The sequence below is a fragment of the Achroia grisella genome, unplaced genomic scaffold, assembly GCF_030625045.1.
Source record: "Achroia grisella isolate CSIRO2021 unplaced genomic scaffold, CSIRO_AGI_Agris_v1 utg794, whole genome shotgun sequence".
Taxonomy (NCBI): Eukaryota; Metazoa; Arthropoda; class Insecta; order Lepidoptera; family Pyralidae; genus Achroia; species Achroia grisella.
In genome coordinates this window covers 1,002,501-1,023,978 of record NW_026713026.1, presented here as the reverse complement: position 1 = coordinate 1,023,978, position 21,478 = coordinate 1,002,501, and the positions used below count along the sequence as shown (strand labels likewise).

Genomic DNA, 21,478 nt, shown 5'->3' with positions numbered 1-21,478 from the left:
ACATTATGGTATGCAAAGAATCAATGTTTAAACCATTGTTAGTAGTTTAATAATGTTTCTTTGTCTTAGCATATGTCATATGCTAAGCATATGTCGATATGTCATATGCTCATATGTCCTTTCTCTTTCTATGTATTGAAGATTTTATATCTATGCATATAAAATTTACATTAGTAAATCATCAGAGGATGAAGGTGGGAAGTGCCCTAGACATATATTATATGTGCAAATAACCAACGAGAATAATCTACACAAATAAATGAAATTAAAATGTGTCTTTGTAATTTCAAATTAATAGCTTTTCACTCGATTTATATGAAAGTATATGTAGTACTTATATAAAAATTTAATAAAAAAAAATATCTGTTTGTTCATGCTAAACTCTGAAATGGTTGAACCGATTTTGACAGGACTTTCAATCGCAGTTAGCTAATGTTATAAGAAATAATATAGGCTTCTTTTATTTTAGAAATTTTAACAATAAATACAATCGCGAGTATATATAGTAATGTATAGTTTTAATTCTTATGTAATGATAGTTTATTGAAAATATTGAAACATTTAGTTCACCATTGCTTCGATATCGGCAAGTTAGGGACGTGTGTAGACGCTTTTAGCAGTCTGGTATAATGACGCCAACTACTCCCCCTCCAATCGATCTCCCGTCCAATTCAAACGGGAATAGAAATTATGACAGACTGAGCCGAGGTTCGAACCCCTAGTGGTACCCTCAGACTAAAGTCATATCCGTCAGGCGGGAGTTGTTCTTCAGCCGCTCCATAAGTCCTTCCGCGGGTTTGGAATGCCATCTGCACTCGCCGGTTAAGCTTATAAAGACCAGCTGCAACCGTCAGCATTAGAGTAGTTAAAAAAAAGGCTAATACTCGCCAAATTTGTTCTTGAGTCAGTCTGCTGTGTTTGTATTTGTATTTACAGATTAATACGTACGCAAACGACTTTCACTACTCGCAAGGTGCGGTAGTCACTGCCGAGTGCGAATGCACTGGCGCCAGTGCACTTGCACTCGTTGAAGACACTGTCTCATTTTGTAGGATGTAAATATAACCTTAATTAGTTAAAGTCTAAATCATTTTTTAAACTATATTCGAATTTTAAAATACCTAAGAAAAAAATTTCCTATTTAATTATTTTAGGGGTAGCCCAGTGGTCGAAATAAAAAAAGTATAATTATATTAAATTCTAAGTTTGAACATTAACGTTCAATAGACTATAGATTATAGTCCAAGACTATAGATAGACAAATAATATTAAAAACATACAATATCATATCTATTCTTGACTTGAATAATAAACCAAATGAATGTAAAATACATGGCTGGCAGGCAGTGCGTGTAACGTTTTTTTTTTTTCAGAATAAATTTAGTTAGTAGTATTTGTAGTTCAGTAAACTAGTGTGCGAAATTTCATACTCTATCCGCGCAATCTAACTCGAAGGTGACTGACATAGTGATCTATCAACGCACAGCCCAAACCACTGGACGGATCGGGCTGAAATTTGGCATTGGTAGATGCTATGACGTAGGCATCCCCTAAGAAAGGATTTTTATTAATTTTACCCCTAAGGGGATAAAATAGGGGATGAAAGTTTTTATGAAACTTTGTCAATTTTAAACCAATCGGGCTGAAACTTTGCACTGATATATCTACTATCACGTAGGCATCCCCTTTAAGAAAAGATTTTGATAAATTCCACCCCTAAGGGGATAAATTAAAGCGTGCGAAGCCGCGGGCAAAAGCTAGTTTTCGTATAAAGGAGTACAGAGTTTTTCTGCTGCTGCTGCTTCTCGTATTAATATATGGATTGTAGCCGCGCTATGTGATTCATCACAAAAGAAATATACATACGTAAAAGGTGACCTAAATGAGAACATACATTTCTCAGTACGAAACGTCACGTTACAATATGTAGGTACCGGTGCTATCTTAATTTCCGTGTTTTTGTCCAACCATCGTCATTTTGACTCACTGTTCATAATATTACACTAGTTGTGACTTTGGCTGCATGGAATTAAATATTAAGAATTACTGAAATAATAGTGTCCTATGTTATTGTCCTTATAATATTAGCTATCTGCGAATGAAAGTCTCGTCAAAATCGGTCAGGGTATTTCAGAGATTAGATAGAACAGACAGACAGACATTTTTAAATTAAAGTTTTGATGTAAGTAATTTATGTATTTAGTGAATAGCCAGTTAATTTTATATGTTTTTACTAGTGAGTATTGTTTAGTACAAAGTGCTGTAGCGTACAAGAGTATAATTTTACTGCCAAATTAAGATAATGTTAACTAACGAATTGACTATCAATAAGTATGTTCTCACTTCTCAATTCATCATCATCAGTCCACTGCAGTCCACTGCTAGACATAGGTCTCTCTCAAGGTACGCCACTGGGCCCGATCTTTTACCCTTCTCATCCAGTTATTACCCGCAACACTATTATACGTAGGGTTGCGGGTAGAGATTGCCAAAAGAAATAGTCGATGTACCAATTTTAAAATTTAGAAGAACAGTAAAGTAATTTTTTGTAAATAAACCATTTTATTACATCAATGAATACAGCTCAGCAGTGGACGTCTTCCGGGCTGAGATGATGGATAAATGACAATATTAAATGTAAATTTAGCTTAGGTCCGTACATACCATATTACCGGCAAAAGCCGAGAAAAAAAAAATTATTTGTAGATTTTGGATGCATATATGATGTTATACAAAAACATGGCCCTTTCAAAATCTTAAATCAAGCGTACAAATCTTAATGTTAATTAAGTTATCGATTTTTTTTTATAATTATTAATTATTGTATATGTCTTATCTAAATATCATTATTAATGTTATTGTTTGCTATTGAATTATAATTCTGTAACTGATGAGCTATATGTAACATGTTTTACATGGCAAAGTTTTTGACAGCCTCGGTGGTCTAGTGGGTTAGCACACCGCTTTACTATCCGATGGTCGTGGGTTCGATTCCTCGCACGGTACAAACATTTGTATTTATGAGTATGATTGTTTGTATCGGTCTGGGTGTTTTCTATGTATAATATATGTATTTATTTACAATAAAAAATGTATCCATGTATTTATTATATGTCTAGTACTCATAAGACAAGCTCTGCTTAGCTTGGGACTAGGCGCTGTGTTAATTTTCCAGGATTATTATTATTATTATTTAACAAAGATTTCAAAAATTATTTTAATTGTAACAAACAAACATTCTATCTTATTGTTCTCTATAAAACTGTAGTTAAAATAAAAAATAAATAAATCTAAAATCAACGGATACGTAGATTTTAGATTTATTTATTTTTTATCCGTTCCCCCATTGGAAAAGCATAATAACTAGTTTTAAGTAATTTTTCAGGTACAATTATTAAATCAATATAATTCACCCTTCTATGTAATTACTTGGGGAGGGCTTGTGAATGTTAACCTGACGTTATTGTAATAACAGGGCTGGGGTACTAGTCTTACTTACAGACGTAGTTAATACTAGGTGTGTAGAAACCTAGAGAAAGGGGTGTGTAAGTAGATGGGGATGACAAAAGATTTTATTTAATTTAACAAATTTATAACCTCGGTGATTTAGCGGTTTAACGCATTGCTTTACTTCGGATGGTCGCGGATTCGATTCCTCCCACGGTACAAATTGTGTTCATGAATATAATTGTTTGTATCGGTCTTGATGTTATGTATGTATTTACAAAAAAATATCTCTATGTATTTATATCAGTTTTCTAGTACCTATAACATACGCTCTGCGCTTAGCTTAGGACTGGATGGTGCTGTGTATATTATCAAGGGCTTATTATTATTATTATTAATTCCACGCGGATGAAATCGAGAGTAACAGCTAATCTTAAAAATCAAAAATTGTACAATATATTTTTTATAACCGATACAATTCTTCATTCGTCTAGTCCGAATGTGGGGAAGAATAAAAAAAAACTACCATTCAAAATTGCTTAATTAAGCTATGTCCTAATTTACCCAATTTCTTACTGATTCTACATATAGTAATGTACACTCGTAGTGACTTACAATGGATCGTTCCATTTATTTTGTCCAATATTTTTTTTGAGATGTCTTAAACAGTTCGGTATGGAACCACTTTAGAAATAGTAAAACGGGAAGCACTCGCCCGGAGCAAAGTCCGCCAGCCAAGGCGATCTCTCAAGGTTCCACGTTACATCTGAATAGCGTCGCTACTCTACAATTATGGTACTGGCGGATAATGGACGCTTCGCTTACCTATGTTTACCTTCTGTGACAAATTGTCATCCAATTTAATAGGTACCGGTAGGGCTGCGAACTTTTTCTGACAAAAAAAAACTGTTTGAATAGGAAAAAAAAATTATATTTAAAAAAACGTATTTTTGTGTGCTTTTAACACTATAGCTATGACAAACTCACAATTGACATCTAACATTTCGTTCATTACTTGTAAATCGTTAAGTACCCATAATGAGTATTTTGTTTTACACATCACAGTAAAGGTTGACACTTTATTTGTATGTAAAAGTATAATTACAAAAAGTAAAGTAGGATACGTTATTATAAAGTATGGTTGGCAACCCTAGGTACTGGTATAAAACCTGACAATGTACGGGTATTTTGAATTAAGATGAGCCGGGTTTGTTTAATGTATGTAAATGCAACCGCTTACATTGATGGTATACGATGACGGGGTACCAGAGGAAATTAGTTTAATTATTCTGTTAAGGAAAAATTAATCCTATTATCAATGAATACTCATAAATGAATACTGTTACAAATAATTTTTATTATTAACCGGGTAACTAGGTTCCACTAGCTGTGGTCAGCTCGTGACCCTATATATATATATATAATAAGCTGACCACAGCTAGTTAAAATTAAAAAAGAGAACATTGTAGTATTTTTAAAAATAACGCTTATCTGAGAGAAAAATGTAAGAAAATGTAAACCAATTTTAGTTTTATTTTGTAGCTCGTGAAATAAATTACCTTAGTTTTTTTTTACACAGATACAGATACATTTATTATGTCAAATAATTATGCGTTGTAGCTAGACTTTTACGCGCGTTTAAAGATGTGTACTAGTCCTAGTCGAAACGAAAGAGATAAATACATTTATTTGTAGCTGTGACGTGGTCGAGTGGAATGAGTAGTCATGCTCACTAAAATGTCCAGACACGTGGCGGCGTGGTGGGCCGGGTCATTGGGCTCCCTAAAATATGGACGAGCGCAGTGATGGCTGGCTCATCCGTAATACTCGTGAACGAGTGCTGCTTGTAGGGACTGGTCTGCTCTTATCACTACGACTGATTTAATCTTATTGTGTTTTTATATTTGAGCCTAAATAAATTAGTGCTGGTTGGTAGTTTGTATTCACACGTTTCGACTTGTAAAATGTGAACTTACAAGGATTGTTTAAAAGAGCAACACAAGTTTCTTGCTTATTCTTCTTGTGATGAGTTTCATCTTCCTGTCCTTATCCCAATTATTTGTTACTCATATTACTTAAGGTTTTGGCTTTTAGTTATACAATCGGCCAGCATCCTGACATCAACCCTCTAGGAATAATATAATAAAAAATTCCGAATAAGCGGTAGATTTAAAAAAAATGTTGACTATTCAAAAGTGCTTAAATTAAGTTTATTTGAATAAATGATTTTCTATTCTATTCTATTTGCCTTAAAATTATTCGTGTTAAGACTTGATTAATAATACAGATAATAATTACTACTGTAATAATTCCCCTCGGAATCCCCGATCCAATTCCGACCTGAGCCGAGGTTTGAACTCCTAGAGGTGCCCTTAGACCAGAATCATATCTGTCAGGAATAAGTTCTCTTGCTGGTTTAGAGTGCCATCTGCACTCGCTCGGTGAAGCTGTGAACGCCAGCCGTGCATCGGCATTAGAATAGTTTGAGAAAAAACTAACAAATCTGTGATTCATGTTACTTTGTGTCAACTAATTGAAGTGATCTCGTGTGCATCCCAGTTGATGCAATTATCTTGTTAATTATTTTTTAACTATAGTTAAGTCATTGTGGTAGTCTGTACTTTGTGTCAACTAATTGGAGTGATCTCGTGTGCATTAACTAGGCTCGTTAATTATTTTTTAACCATAGTTAAGTCACTGTGGTAGTCTGCTAATGCATATTTTACGAGTTCATTGACCCAGTAATTAGCAGCTATTAGGTACCCGGCCTCCATTTACGTTGCAAGACTGATCTTAAGTAAAATTGAAAATTCTGTTTACTCCGACCTTTGTGGTACAGCGATGTAATATGCAGGGCATAACTCACTTATTACGGGTCGAATACCGTACAGTATTTCGGCCTCGACGGTCTAGCGGTTTATCACACCGCCTTAGTTCCGTGGTCGCGAGTTCGATTCCTGGCACGGTACAAACATTTGTATTGAGTATGATTGTTTGTATCGGTCTGGGTGTTTTCTATGTTTATCAGTTATCTAGTACTCATAACACAAGCTGTAGCTAGCTTAACTAGCTAAGGGTCTAGATGGCGCTGTGTGAATTATCCTGAGATTATTATTATTAATGTCTACCATAAGATTGTATTCATGTGTATATATATGATTGTTTGTATTCTTCTGGATATTGTGTACTTACAAAAATAAATATTTAATTACTTTATATATTTCTTTCCGTTGTCTAGTAGATAATTTAAGGGTTTATGATTATTTTTTTAATTGAGTGTAATTTTTGTGTCTTAAAAAGTATGTAAGAATGAATATAGTTTAATACTAACCTGACCTGAACCTTGTTTCAAAGGGATAAGTAGCTCTACTGGCGCAATGCCAAGGTTTCCTCTCAGCAAGCATAGATTTCACGAAAACGAGGGTCTATATTAAATCATAAGTTTGTTAAATTTCTAAGTCAGCAGATATATTATTCTTTTTAATATTCATTCTATTGTATGTTACAAGTGCAATAAACATTTTTTTTTACTTTTAGCCGCGGGTAGTAGCTAATAATAATGTAATTGACATACAAAATTTAGACTGAGTAATAATTGCGGTTGTTATATGTTGTATATATGTCTGTTTGTCATAGATTGAGTAATAAACCGCAGACTATTCTAGAAATACGCCAAATACATACACTAAACCTAATATTAAAGAGATTGTACTTTTTACGTCTTTACAATTACTAAAGTTAAGCCAAGACAAATTTTAGTAATAATATAATATATGCATTGTAGTTAAAAAAGGTATTTAAAAAAGGGTTGTCAACCCTAACTACAATGTGCCATAATTCTCTGCTTTTTTTTTTCCAATATTCTTGTATATAAATATATTATGTATAATATGTGGTTTTTACAACTATATAAACTTCTACGGGTTTTACGCCTAAATGAAATAACTACTTCATTATTATTCACATTATTAACAATAGTTTTATAGGCATTTAATTGTTATGTGTGATTGTGTCTTTTCTATGTATAGGTATTTAGAATGTATGGTAGTCATTAGTGGAGTTAAATACCGACGATTAAATTGGGGCCTTGGGTTCGTTTCCCGCAAAAAAGCAGCTATTACAGACATGTCTTTAACAATTTACAAAATAGAGTATTATATGTGTAATATTATCTATATATTATAATCTTCCTAATTATCGGATCTCAGTCACACACAACTGTTTCACTCGCCGATTACTGCTTAATGCTCGCAAGACGCCAGCAGTGTGTGATAGAGACGACATAGCTTCTTTCACTTTCTCACATGTACTACAATACCTTTGCACTAACAGGAGCGCGTCTCTTAAATTATGATTACAAGATAATAGACATGGTATCTTAGTCATTTGGAATGGCAACGCAGGAGTGGTATCACGGGTGTCACATGATAACGTGATGTTCGTAATGCTGTTCATTATATGGGCGACGATTACCACTTACCATCAGGTGGGCTTGTTTGCATCCAATTACATAAAAAAGTAATTCTGGGAGGATGTTATATTCACTAGCTATACTCGCGATTTCGTACACGTGGAATTTAACTTTATTTTTCTAAAATAAAAGTAGCCTAAGTTACTCCGTATTACATCAGCTACCTGCCAAAAAAAGTCCCGTCAAAATCGGTCCAGCTATTTCAGAGATTAGCCGGAACAAACAGACAGACAGACAAAAGTTTAAAAAAATGTTATTTCGGTGTATTTATATTCATATGCATGTAGTAAAAAACGGTTATTTCAATATTACAAACAGACATTTAAATTTTATTTATATGTATAGACTAGCTGTGTTTCATCTGTGAAATCGAGAAAATAATCTATTTGTTTACCAGTTTTCATTCGCATTGGTCCATTTTTGAGTGAATGAGTAACAAATCTGCTTCCATCATCAGTCATCACATACATTCAATAATATTTTCGTATGAATACATCTGACGTATTTATAGATGTTTATAGGATTGAATTACATTATATTTTTTTATTATACATACTATTATCATACTTAATAGGGGGTATTACAGTATCAAATTATATACGTTTTGGAGCCATAAATACAAGATAATTGATCTCGCTACATTATTCTTAAGCTACGTATGCAGGATATTATAAATTTTTATAATGATATTAAAACTGTCAATAGCTTTGAGTGATAAATTGAATTATAATGCTGAAATACGTGGGATATATGATAATATAATAGCCTCATATCCTGCTTACAAAATCTTCCTAAGCAGATATATGGCGGGTATTGCCCTCACAAATGTATTTTTATATAATAACTATAAAATACTTCTGAAATCATTTTAATTATTCATTTTGTCTCTCATACAAAGAAAGTCGTAGAAAAATTATAAAATAAAGAAAAACAAATTAACCTCAATTATGTTTGTTTGTTATAGATAAACTCGAAAAATACTTGATCTATTTTTTTTTAACTGTTGATAACAGTTTCACGCGCTCAGCGTTGTATTATATGCAGAGCTGGCCACACGTTGCTATGGCTAAGGTTCTTTAATAATATTGTGACTATAAATTGAGATGTAAGCTATCATATCTTTCAAGCTGGATCAAATTGCACACAATGAGCAAATCAAATTTGCAATCGCTTCAGTAGTATAGGTCTCCATCGCGGACAAACAACGTGAAACGTAATTTTTATATATAAAGATATAGCTAGCAGTCTTGTAAGATGTTATGAGTATTTATGAATAAGAAGTAATTTATTTACATATAAATTAGGAACTTCTAGAAATATCTTATTTAACTTTACCACTCCGTCTTCATTATAGATTTAATTACAGTATTGCGAAATATAAAGCTTACGTGGCTTATGTACTTAGCACAACTATGTTGTAACTAGAAAAGGTGATTGGCATCTAGTACTGACTAGGAATACTAATAGCTCTATTAATACTTGTATGTTGCATACACACACATACACACACACCCATATATATTAAAATATATAAATTTAGTAATTTATATTATTGTTTAAAATAAATATGTCGATGATATATTAATTAGACGGCTCGATGGTCGGTTTAACACACCGCTTTCCTTCCAAAGGTCGCGGGTTTGATGCCTCGCACGGTGCAAACATTTGTATTCATGAGTATACATACGTATAATATGTATGTATTTAAAAAAATGTATCTAAGTATTTATATCAGTTATCTAGTATCCATAACAGAAGCTCTGCTTACCTTGGGACTAGACGGCGCTGTAAATTGTCCTGATACCGAACTACTGCAGACGCATCTCATATAACGGTCACCCATCCATATTTTGAACGCGTGCTTGACTTTATTGATCATATACATCATATCACATGAGACAGCTTATATTTCAGATAAGCTATCAATGCAGCTAAACATATTATTAAGAATTTTGTAATGGATGATGTTTGAATAGTGCTTGACATGGTGCGGTGGTTTGCTGGCAATGGGGTCAGCCAGCAGTCTTCGTTACTGACACTCCCCACTCTCCTCTCTTCCCATTGTAGTATACATACTACATATTCATTTACCTCGAGATTAGATAAGCTATACTTGTAGTAGGTCAGATAATCCGTTATCACTATTCATTTAATTATGAAATTGTTTCTATTTTATTCTGACGCCGTACAGATTTGTATCTTATCGTATTTTATTTATCGATACTTAAATATCGTGTCACAACGATTACCAATGTTCTCAGCGCCCTTATCGTAGGTATTTTTTAATGGAATTAGTGGTGAACTCAGCGCTCTTATCGTATTTTTTGATGGAATTAGTTGATGAAAGAAATCCTCGTCGCTAAATGAAATGAAATGAAAAATCATTTATTTATTTTTATATATTCATTTTAGCAGCTTATAAACGTAGTTTTTTTTTATATTAAAATTTGTTTCCAGAATTTGCAGAATATAACGGCAGTATTCTGCAGTTTTTTCGCTAACTCTTTATTGTGATTTCCACCCAAGTGGTAGGGATTTCAAATCTGGCAGATAAAAACTTTGAGTGTTATTTCATCGATACAAACCCAAAAAAGGTCCTTGAGTCTAGGAGGAGTCGAGTTAAGGATCTTATTTGGTATCGGGGTTTGATTCTAGACCTTTTTTAATGAATGATAATGAAATGGTGCACCCACCTACATTGTATACGGTGGCGGGGCACCAGTGGAGGATGATAAGATAACATTGAAGTCAGGGTAACTGACCTGACCTTATTCTCATCTTATCAACTGTCACATCGTGATGAAATAACTTGGTTTCCACAGGGAAACGCGTGGGGTAGCAATGGGGTTTCAGTCTATGGAGACTCGGGGCGGGGTATGGGGATTATTAGTAGTGGTACTAACAATTCCCCACTCCAATGGAATTATAAAGCGGTTCATATAGATAAGATTGTTGTAGGTCGATCGGACACGTGATGGCAAACTGATTATAATTTCCAACGAGTCGGGTCAAGCGATGATAAAGTGATACCTAGAATCAAGCGACACGTTCTCGAATAGTGATTGATTATAAACATTATTTTTTTATATTACAAAGGTGATATACAATCATACGGCCCATATGATAATGATATTGTGCACCAGCCTGCCTAACGGTTTACGCTGGCGCACCAGTGGAGGATTATAAGGTGAAGGTGAGATCAGGTCAGTTAGCCCATCGTGATAAATCCCAAGTGAATAAAAGATAACTATGACTATTCAGAATAGAATAGAATAGAAAATCATTTATTCAAATAAACTTATATTGAAGCACTTTTGAATAGTCATCACATTTTTTTAATCTACCGCTCATTCGGAAAGCTGTCTCGTCACAAGAAGAACGAGCAAGAAACTTGCGTGTTGCTCTTTTAAATAATTTTATTATTATTTTACATTTTTAAGTTTAAGTGTGTGAATACAAACCACCAATTAGCACTAATTCAATTAAATACTCAAATAGAAAAAATATTGAATATATAACCAACTGGTTAAACAATTAATAAGAGGAAATCAGTCATAGTGAATTCAAAAGTATTTTCTATTCTATTCTATAAATATTTTTTACCCACGACCGTGGCAACATTTTAAATATTGGTAATTAAAATACGAAGAAATCATGATAAGAGCCCATCATCAGTATTAAAAGATATGGGCTCTTATTTATTCAGTTACGTTGAAATGAAGAAAAGTCAATAAAACTGTCTAGGTAACTCTTCAAGATCGTCAAGTCCTTTTAAGGAAGTGGCCTTCGTATCTCAAGTTAGCATACGTGTAGCTGTATTGAACCTTACATTGTTTTTACTATATAATGTGACATACCGTGACACAATTGGGTTTTACTCACATGGTGATGCAAATAAACCAACACTACACTCGTATGTAAGGTTTCAAATCAGGAACAAAAAAATGTTATAATATATATTACATGTGGACTTTCTTTAAAATGACACATTAGCCTCGTTTTAATTTCGTTTGATATATTAATAACTAGCTGTACCCGCGACTCCGTCCGCGTGGAAATTAACAATAAAAGTTAATTCGAGAATTTTTCTAAAATAAAAGTAGTCTAAGTTACTCTTTATTACATCAGCTACCTGCCAATGAAAGTCTCGTCAAAATCCGTCCAGCCATTTCAGAGATTAGTGGAAACAAACAGACTAAAATTGTAGAAAATATTCTTTTGGTGTATGTACCGTATTTATATTCATATGCATGTAGTAAAAACGGTTATTTCAGTATTACAAACAGACACTCCTATTTTATTTATATGTATAGATATTGCATGACATCCGGTAATTTTATATGGTGTGTACTATATATAAACGAGATAGGTCAGTGTCGGATGCAGCTGAGAGACGGCCGTGACCTGCGCGCATGCGCGGCGCACCAGACGCTACCCCAGCCGACCTGTGCTGCTCATCCCACGCGCCCGCCAGCCCCGCCACTGAGCCACAGGCTCTTTAAACTTTGAATTTTATTACCACTGCAATAATACTCAAAATGCAATGATATCGACGAACAAAGAGGTTGTAGGTTGTAAAGATAAAATGAAAAATAAATGATTTAGCTAATATTTCAACTTGCATTTTAAACATGTATAAAGAATATTAGTTGAAACTTTTATATTTTATATTTATTTTTACCTTTGTAATAGACATTGCGTGAAGGTAGATAAAGTACCTAATCCAAATGCTTGAAGGTAGATAAAGTAATCCAAATACTAAAATAAGTATATATGGTCGTTTGAAAAGAATAAGAGCTGAGTTTCTTGCTTGCTATTCTGGGCTCGAAAGCACTCCGAACTGGCCGTAGATTTGACATGTCATAAAAGTCTGTAATAGACCTACACGAATAAAGATATTTTGATTTGATTTTACTATTTAGTTTACTCGTAAATCATGAAATTAAGCTAAATTTTGTGATATTACGAAGTAGAAATATATATATTTTTTAACTCTTATAATAATTATATTTATAATATAATATTTATTTATTATATGTATTGTATTTTATATATTTAGTGTGCGTATGCTTTTTTTTTTTGTTTGTTCTTTAAGTATACATTGCGATATTACGGAAGTCTCTTGCAGAGAAATATATATATTTTTTAACTCTTATATATAAATTGATCATAACCGAGCAGTTTATATGAGGGTTTTATTAAATTACTAGCTGACCCGCACAACTTCGTCTGCGTTTCATTTCCCCACCTTATGCAATATTTTACACCACATCTCCGCTCCTATTGGTCGTAGCATAATGTCATATAGCTTAAAATCTTCCTCGAAAAATGGACTATACAACACAAAAAGAATTTTTCAATTCGAACCAGTAGTTCCTGAGATTAGCGCGTTCAAACAAACAAACTCTTCAGCTTTATAATATTCGTATGGATTCAATTTGCTGTTTTAGGAATGTTGTTGAGTTTCGTTAATATATTACAACTAGGTTTCTGCTTGGTATACTATTTACCTCTAAACTTGTCTATCTAAATATTACACTGTATTAGAAGGAATTGCGGCACTGCGAACTGCACTGAATATGTACCTGTAATTATTTGCCACACCCGTTTATAGTGCGTATAACTGTGTCAACGTACATGCAGAACTACTATTATTTGTACATACAGGGAAACTTGTCGAGTGGGGTCACGCCTCATTTATATTTATACATTCTATCTTGGGTCGATTTTGTCTAAAGTAACGTAAAGAGGGGATTTTTTTAGTGTCTGCGCTGGAAGGTAATAATAACAACTTTGAACAATTTACACAGCGCCATCTAGTGCCTTGCTAAGCAGGACTTGTGTTATAGGTACTAGAACAACTATATAAATACTTAGATGTTTTTATAATATACATAGAAAACACCCTGGTTGATACAAACACTCATGAATACAAATGTTTGCTTCATGCGAGGAATCGAACCCGCGACCAACGGATGAAAAGCGCTGTCAAATCAAAGATACACAAGAAAACATGTTTTATTCATTATGATTGATTAGATTGATTGATTACCGATTTGTTTTCTATAAATATTTTTATTAATTCGACTTTTTGTTTGAAAATTGAAATTTTTGTTTGTTTTATTCCATTATGTTTACAAACAAAGTTAGGCAACGAATCCGCGGTCTTACCTAGTTTATGTATAAATGTCTATTCATAAGAAAAATAATGTGAAATAAAAAAAAACTTTTATATAATACGGAAATAATTTATAAGTTAATTACAGTGGTTATTACTAATATTGTCTATTATTCCACTTTTGCCTTCACACGCAAGAATAAGCATTAAGTTTATGCAAATGACTTGATTTTTTATTATTTCCAATTATACGTCTTTGCTCGAGTTAGCTGATGTTAAATACATTCGATTCAATTTCGAAACTCGGCCGGTGTAAAAATTTGTGTTCAAGATTATAATTCTTTGATCAGTCTGGGTGTTTTCTATTACTTATATGTATTTACAAAATGATAATGTATTTATGGCATATATCAGTTGTCTAGTAGCCATAACACAAGCTCTATTTACCTTGGGACTAGATGAAGCTGTGTGATTTATCTTTTTTTTTATATTACTATTGTGGCAAACAAGCATACGGCCCATCTGATGGTAAATGATTACTGTAGCCTATGGACGCCAGAAACACCAGGGGTGTCACTAGAGAGACGCACACAAGAAACCGTAATATACCCTTCTTGAAAAACCCCATGCTGTAGTCTCGTGGGAAAACCTCGGCAGGAAGTTCATTCCACAATCTAAGTGTACGCGGGAGGAAGCTCCTCTGAAACCGCACGATGTTACTCTCATTATAATTATATGTATATGTAGTTATTGAAACCTCTTTTTAAGCATAGTAATTCCTGAGCCAGTTGATTCCCCTGTTTTATAGCTTAGGTAGATGTTGTAACAGACTTGGGATACGCATGTTTTATTAAAAAAAACTCTAATGTTATTATAATAAAGCCTCATTTTGTTTGCAGGCCGGAGACATGGTGGTTGTCGGCGGTGCTCAAGACCATCAGGACAGTGACACTAGTGTTCGACATCCTCACCTTTCCCATACATCTATTGCTGCAAAGGCCATGGAGGAAACGCGCGCTATCGCGTCGAATTAAGGTATTAATTCGATTGACATTTTTTTTAATAAAGATATTATAAAGATCAATACTTTTTACAAAGCAGAACAGTTTGTTGGCAAGATATCGCTCAGTTTTCGTAATACTTACCTACCTATATAGATCTATACACTTAAAGACACGTTTTTACAGAAATTAAATTACTTTATCGGACAACTCTAATGCTGTTTGCCGCAGATGGCCTTTATATCTTCACCGGACGATAGGGGGCGAGTGCAGATGGCACTCAAACCCGCGGAAGGACTTATAGAGCGGTTGAAAACTGACTCCTGCTCGGCAGATACGACTTTAATCTAAGAACACAGCTAGAGTTTCAAACCTCGGCTCAGACCGTCGTAATTTCGATCGATCAGAGAAGAGACTGCATACAAAGTAAAATGTCACAGAGGTCATTAATTCATTAATTACTAAAGTAATTGAATAAAAACAAAATAAGTTTAATATAGAAGTTTAACAAAAACAAGTTTATCGTGTGTTTTTTAAGAGTACCAATAATATATGAGATGGCGCCTTGTTATGAAGTTATTACCGACAAAACTACATTCATCGGTACGGTTAATCAGATCAGCTGATGACGGCGTGATTAAAAATAATAAGTGTTAAATGTTATCTCACTCTTTCATAAATATCTCTCCACGCGGGAGAAATAAAATTGAGATAAGAAATTATAAACATATTTTTTTATCTTGCAATACATTCAACGACTAATTACAATAACAATGATTGCACATATATAGTCTTATATATAAAATTCTCGTGTCACAGTTTTCGTTCCCATACTCCTCCGAAACGGCTTGACCGATTCTCATGAAATTTTGTGAGCGTATTGAGTAGGTCTGAGAATCGGCCAACATCTATTTTTCATCCCCCTAAATGTTAGGGTCCCCCTAATTTTTTTTTTATTTTAGAGAAAACAACGTTTGCCGAGACAGCTAGTTATGATATATATTTATGATTGTAATTATGAAATTAACATATTTCTTAACTATTTTATAAATATAGGTAAGACAGAAGTAATTCTCAGGTAAAAACGCAATCGGGTGTTAGTTAAATTCATTTGTATATATTGCTAGCTGTACCTCGCAGTTTTACCCATAGCCTTTGTTTCAGTCTATATATGTATGTTTTATTGATCCTAAAAAAGTTATAAAACACTAGAATAGATTTTATGTAACAAAAATGGTAAACATTATGGATAGATAAAACTTTTTATTGCATTAAAGGACACAGAAGAAAAGGTTAGGTTAGGAAAAGATGCAAAGTAAAAACACAACTATATATTGGTCAGTTTGTAAGTCATGCTGACAAACCCACCTAAACCATCTATCCCTTCTGATCGATCCCCCGTCCAATTAAAACGGGAATCGAAATTACGACGCCCTGAAGCGAAGTTCGAGTCCCTACCGGTGCCCTCAGACTATGTCGTATCCACTAGGGAGAAAGTTCGAATCCCTAGCGGTGCCCTCAGACTAAAGTCGTATCCATTAGGGAAAAGTTCGAATTCCTACTGGTGGCCTCAGACTATACTGCCTTAGTCTGAGGCCACCAGTAGTCCAGTAGTCCGTCAGGCAGAAGTTGGCATTCAGCCGCTCCATAAGTCCTTCCGCGGATTTGAAGCGCCATCTGCACTCGCCTCCTATCGTTCGACGAAACTTTAGAATAAATCGAAAAAAAAACACCTAAAGTCTAACGGCAACTATATATTAATAGTAACTCAGACATGACGTGACGCCCGAATATTAAATGTACAATGACGTTGCAGGCGCGCATAATCCAAACGACGGCGGGCAGCGTGTCGGTGCGGTCGGTGTCGGCGCCGGGCGAGCTGCACGTGCGGCTGGTGCGCGACGGCGTCCTCACCATGGAGAGCATGCTGCGGGCCGCCGCGCAGCGCTGGGGCTCGCGCCGCTGTCTCGGCACGCGCACCGTGCTCGGGGAGGAGGACGAGCCGCAGCCCAACGGCAGGCTCTTCAAGAAGGTCAGCATGCAATGATAACACTGAAATGATGATGAACATCTTTGGTGCTTCTTAAGCGTTGCCATTTTTTAATATTAACGTGGTAACAACTAAGCCTTCAATTTGGTAGTCTAATTTTCACCTTAGTGACAACACCTAAGTCTTAATAAATGAATATAATCTTAGTCATCAAAAATAGTAATAATGACCTTCAAAAAATGTAGTAAATGCACTTATATTTGATATTTGGTCCTTTGCGCCGGATACAGTGTTTAAGGATGCGACGGAATGCTTCGCATGCGTCGTCATTACTAAGGACTAAGGTGTTATGTATATTTCCCTCCATGTGTAATTGCACTGTGATATTTGATCCTTCGGCCCGGATTTTGGTCCTTTGCGCCGGATATAATGTATGGAAATATTGATGAGGAGTATGTTATGTGCCGCAGTTCAACATGGGCGACTACGTGTGGAGGTCATACACGGAGATGGAACTGGAGGCGCGTCAGTTCGCTGGTGGACTGCGGGCGCTGGGCTGCGAGCCGCGCCGCAACATCGCCATGTTCGCAGAGACGCGCGCCGAGTGGATGATCGCCGCCCACGGCTGCTTCAAGCTCAGCATACCAGGTCAGTGTCACGACGTCGAGGTACTATAGCGGCCTAGTTGCGGTACTCGCGGGTTCAATTCCCGCAGAATTAAAGTGTTCGTGTACTTGAAAAACTCAAGTACAGAAACCATTGCAATTATGATTGTATAGTTACTAGACAACTGCTAGACATTTTTTTTTACATAATATGAACAGAAAAACACCCTAACAATTTCACTCCATTCAAGTTGAGTATAATTATTACTGTAGTAGTAATTTGACATAGTTTTGACAATTAAATTGATAGAAATAAAACTAGCTACTCGCCCCGGCTTCACACGGGTGTACATGTATTATATATATATAAACCTTCCACTTGAATCATTCTATCTATTAAAAAAATCCGCTGCGTAGTTTTAAAGATTTAAGCATACATAGAGACAGACAGCGACAGCGACCTTATTTTATATTATCTAATGATTATTCATTCAGTTTGATTAAAATGATTTAATATGTTTATAAGTCGTACATTATTTTTTTTAGAAAGTTCTTATAGATAATTTATAAAATATTATTGTTCAAAAATTTGGAAATCTAATAATGATCTAAATAGATTAGATACTTTATATGTTTCATACGCAAAAGTTTCCCGATTAATTATTTTATAGGATAGTATAAAACAATTGTTCATCTGTTATTTACTATCCTATAAATGATTAATTAATTTCTGTTACAAGTAGGTTACATTAATATTACAACTGAATTTCAACTTGCTCTTGTAAGAAATCATCATGATGATATACAATTTCCAGTGGTGACAATCTACGCAACTCTCGGCGACGACGCAATCGCTCACGGCATCAACGAGACAGAGGTCTCCACGGTGATCACCACGCACGAGCTGCTGCCCAAGTTCAAGAAGATCCTCGCCAAAACGCCCAAAGTGGACACCATCATATACATGGAGGACCAGCTGCTGACCGTCGACAGGGAGGGGTACAAGCCCGGCATCAGGATCGTGGGCTACAAGGAGGTGGTGCAGAAAGGAGCAGATTCCAAGTTTGGTAAGTGATAGAAATATTCTTTATTCAAATAAACATAATATAAGCACTTTTGGATAGTCATAATTTTTTATTGTACCACTCGTTTAGAACGCAGACTCATCACGAGAATGAGCAAGAAACTCGCATGTAGCTCTTTTAAGTAAAGGTTGTTCAGCATTAGATATTAAAGACTATGTTATTTTAGATTTGATATTGGTTCATTTTAGATTTGATATCGGTGTTTCCTTCACTGGAGACAGTCGACATATAATTTGACACAATTTTTTTTTATGTGGCCAGATTTCAACTCTCAATCACATTTGGTCATCTCACTCAATTCGTCAAAATTATCTCAAAAATAATATTAAGTAGGGGATAAATTCTTATAGTAATAATAATAGTAATCTAAAAGTACGGCAACAGCTCGAATTTTGCAAACTTCATAACGGTAGTTAATTGTTTCCACAGAGCCTGTCCCCCCAACATCATCGGACACTGCCATCATCATGTACACATCCGGCTCCACTGGCGTTCCCAAGGGTGTGATCCTCTCGCACCGCAACATGCTGGCAACACTCAAGGCTTTCGCAGATGTGGTGCCGATATATGAAGACGATATGCTCATGGGATTCCTACCGCTCGCTCACGTGTTCGAACTCTTGGCTGAGAGTCTTTGCATTATTGGAGGTTAGTTTCGTCATATCATGTGTATATAGAGATGCAAATACTATGATTTGCTAGGTTGTCTGTAAGACATTGCTTTAAGCAATAAGGCTGCCATTTGTTTAGCATATTTATATAAAGTTATCTTTTTGTAAATATTTTTCTGTGCACAATAAAGAATTACTTTCAAGTGTATATATGTTATGTACTATATGTAATTTATTTCTATATATGCAATATTAAAACAAATGTAACATGTACATTTTTATCGTGAAGTTTTTCTTTTATATCGATAAGAATTGCTTACTAACTATACAATTTAAAATAGTAACCAAAACGTGAATGCTTTTGCCAAAAACTGTTATTGATTACAATCTCTCTCATACACTGTCTATTTACATACTTTAAACCAAAAACATGTAATATTTTTCGTGCTTTGATATATTTAAGATACTAATTGAATGTCGACAGGTGTTCCAATTGGGTACTCGACACCGCTGACTATGTTGGACTCATCCAGCAAAATCATGAAAGGCACTAGCGGTGACGCCACCGTCCTCAAACCCACCTGTATGACCACCGTACCGGTGAGTAAATTATTTACAATAACATAATTTTTTTATAAAATAACTGAACATTTTATTGGTCCTTTGAGCCGGATTTTTACTTTTCAACAGATGCTTAATTTGTACACATACATACATAGACAAAAAACTGTATAAATCGTTGCCATTATCCTTGTGTATACAATAAATAGTTGGATTATATAAATAATTCTAATAAAAATGTTATTTTTGTGTCAATAACTAAATATGACATCAAGAGAGCTGAATATATTATTGGTCCTTTGAGCCGGATTTTTACCTGCAACGGATTGTTGGTTCAGATCTCGATTAATTTGTTACTAAACACAAAAAAACATCGTGTAAATCATTGACATTAGCCTTCTGTGTACAATAAATAGTTGGTTTATATAAATAATGTAGTAAATATGTAATTTTGTTGTCGACAGCTAATCATGGACCGCATCAGCAAAGGCATCACGGATAAAGTGTCCCGTAGTGGACCGTTCGCGAGCGCTTTCTTCCGCTGGGCGTACTCGTACAAACAGACTTGGATGCGACGAGGATATGACACGCCCATACTAAACAAGATTGTGAGTACATTTTGTATATCTATACAATAGTTATAAATAGGGAATTTGTATAAATAAAATCTAAGAATATTTGACTGATAAAAAAAATCTACTGTGTAAAGCTATATTGTCAACGAAATACCAGGGACTATATTTGTTTTTAACAAGTTGAAATAATTATAATAACGGCATGTATGTTTAGGGTAATTTTTGACTCAAGTCTGTCTTTTGACATTTACAAATTTTCTGCCATCAGTGTTAGGTCCTTAACGTGATTAGACAAAGTCTTGCTATAATTATTACATTCTGGTGTTTCTTAAATGGAGAAATACACGCTGCTATTGTGGTTTACAATATACGATGATAGAAAAAGTATGAAGTTAGATCAGTTAGTATGTCGTGGCGAATTGGTTAAGAGTTAACCACGATGGTTTCCAGTGGAAATCGTGGGATGTTCAAGCCTGACAATTTTATGGTTTCCAGAGATCGTGCTAGGTTCATGTCGACAGGGTACGTGTTAGGAATGGTAGCGTTAGGTTTTATCAAGATAATTTCCAAGTGGGATAGTGTGGGGATTGCGTGGACAGGATTGCTGAGAACTGTAGCACTGCTATCCACTGACGTTCTCAATCTTTTAGTAAATTGGGATCTCTCGGTTCGTTTGGGGAGCTAATTCGGCAGTAGTTTGCGTATCGTGAACATTCGGTGTAAGGGGAATAAGATTGTTAGTAATGTAGGTTTTTGACCCCTTTGCTAGCAATGTACCATGTCAGGTTGATCTCTATGCAGTTCTCCTTGGAAACCATATTGATAAATTCTTGGTGAATTTGCTACGATGGGCTACGTTCATTTTATCATCGTACACTGGTGCCTCGCGTATACCTTTAGAACAAATCAGTGCAGAATTCCATTATCATCCATGAAAACAAAAGAAGGCATAGGGGGTAGAGTCGAACTAACGATGAGGTGGCGTTCGTGGCAGGTGTTCAGCAAGATCCAGGG

The 21,478-nt window shown here is 34.9% G+C and overlaps 1 protein-coding gene across 1 annotated transcript in view; it reads left to right on the top strand.

Annotated features, from left to right (window-relative positions):
• LOC131851676 (long-chain-fatty-acid--CoA ligase 4) overlaps positions 1–21,478 on the top strand; it is a 76,883-nt gene that overhangs the window by 49,827 nt on the left and 5,578 nt on the right. The window contains exons 3-10 of the mRNA XM_059202207.1: positions 14,936–15,071; positions 16,854–17,069; positions 17,498–17,675; positions 18,448–18,699; positions 19,147–19,365; positions 19,813–19,928; positions 20,354–20,497; positions 21,459–21,478. The exon at positions 21,459–21,478 is cut by the window's right edge and continues 259 nt beyond it. Of these exons, the coding sequence (XP_059058190.1) occupies positions 14,936–15,071; positions 16,854–17,069; positions 17,498–17,675; positions 18,448–18,699; positions 19,147–19,365; positions 19,813–19,928; positions 20,354–20,497; positions 21,459–21,478 (1,281 nt within the window). The remainder of the gene's footprint in view (positions 1–14,935; positions 15,072–16,853; positions 17,070–17,497; positions 17,676–18,447; positions 18,700–19,146; positions 19,366–19,812; positions 19,929–20,353; positions 20,498–21,458) is intronic.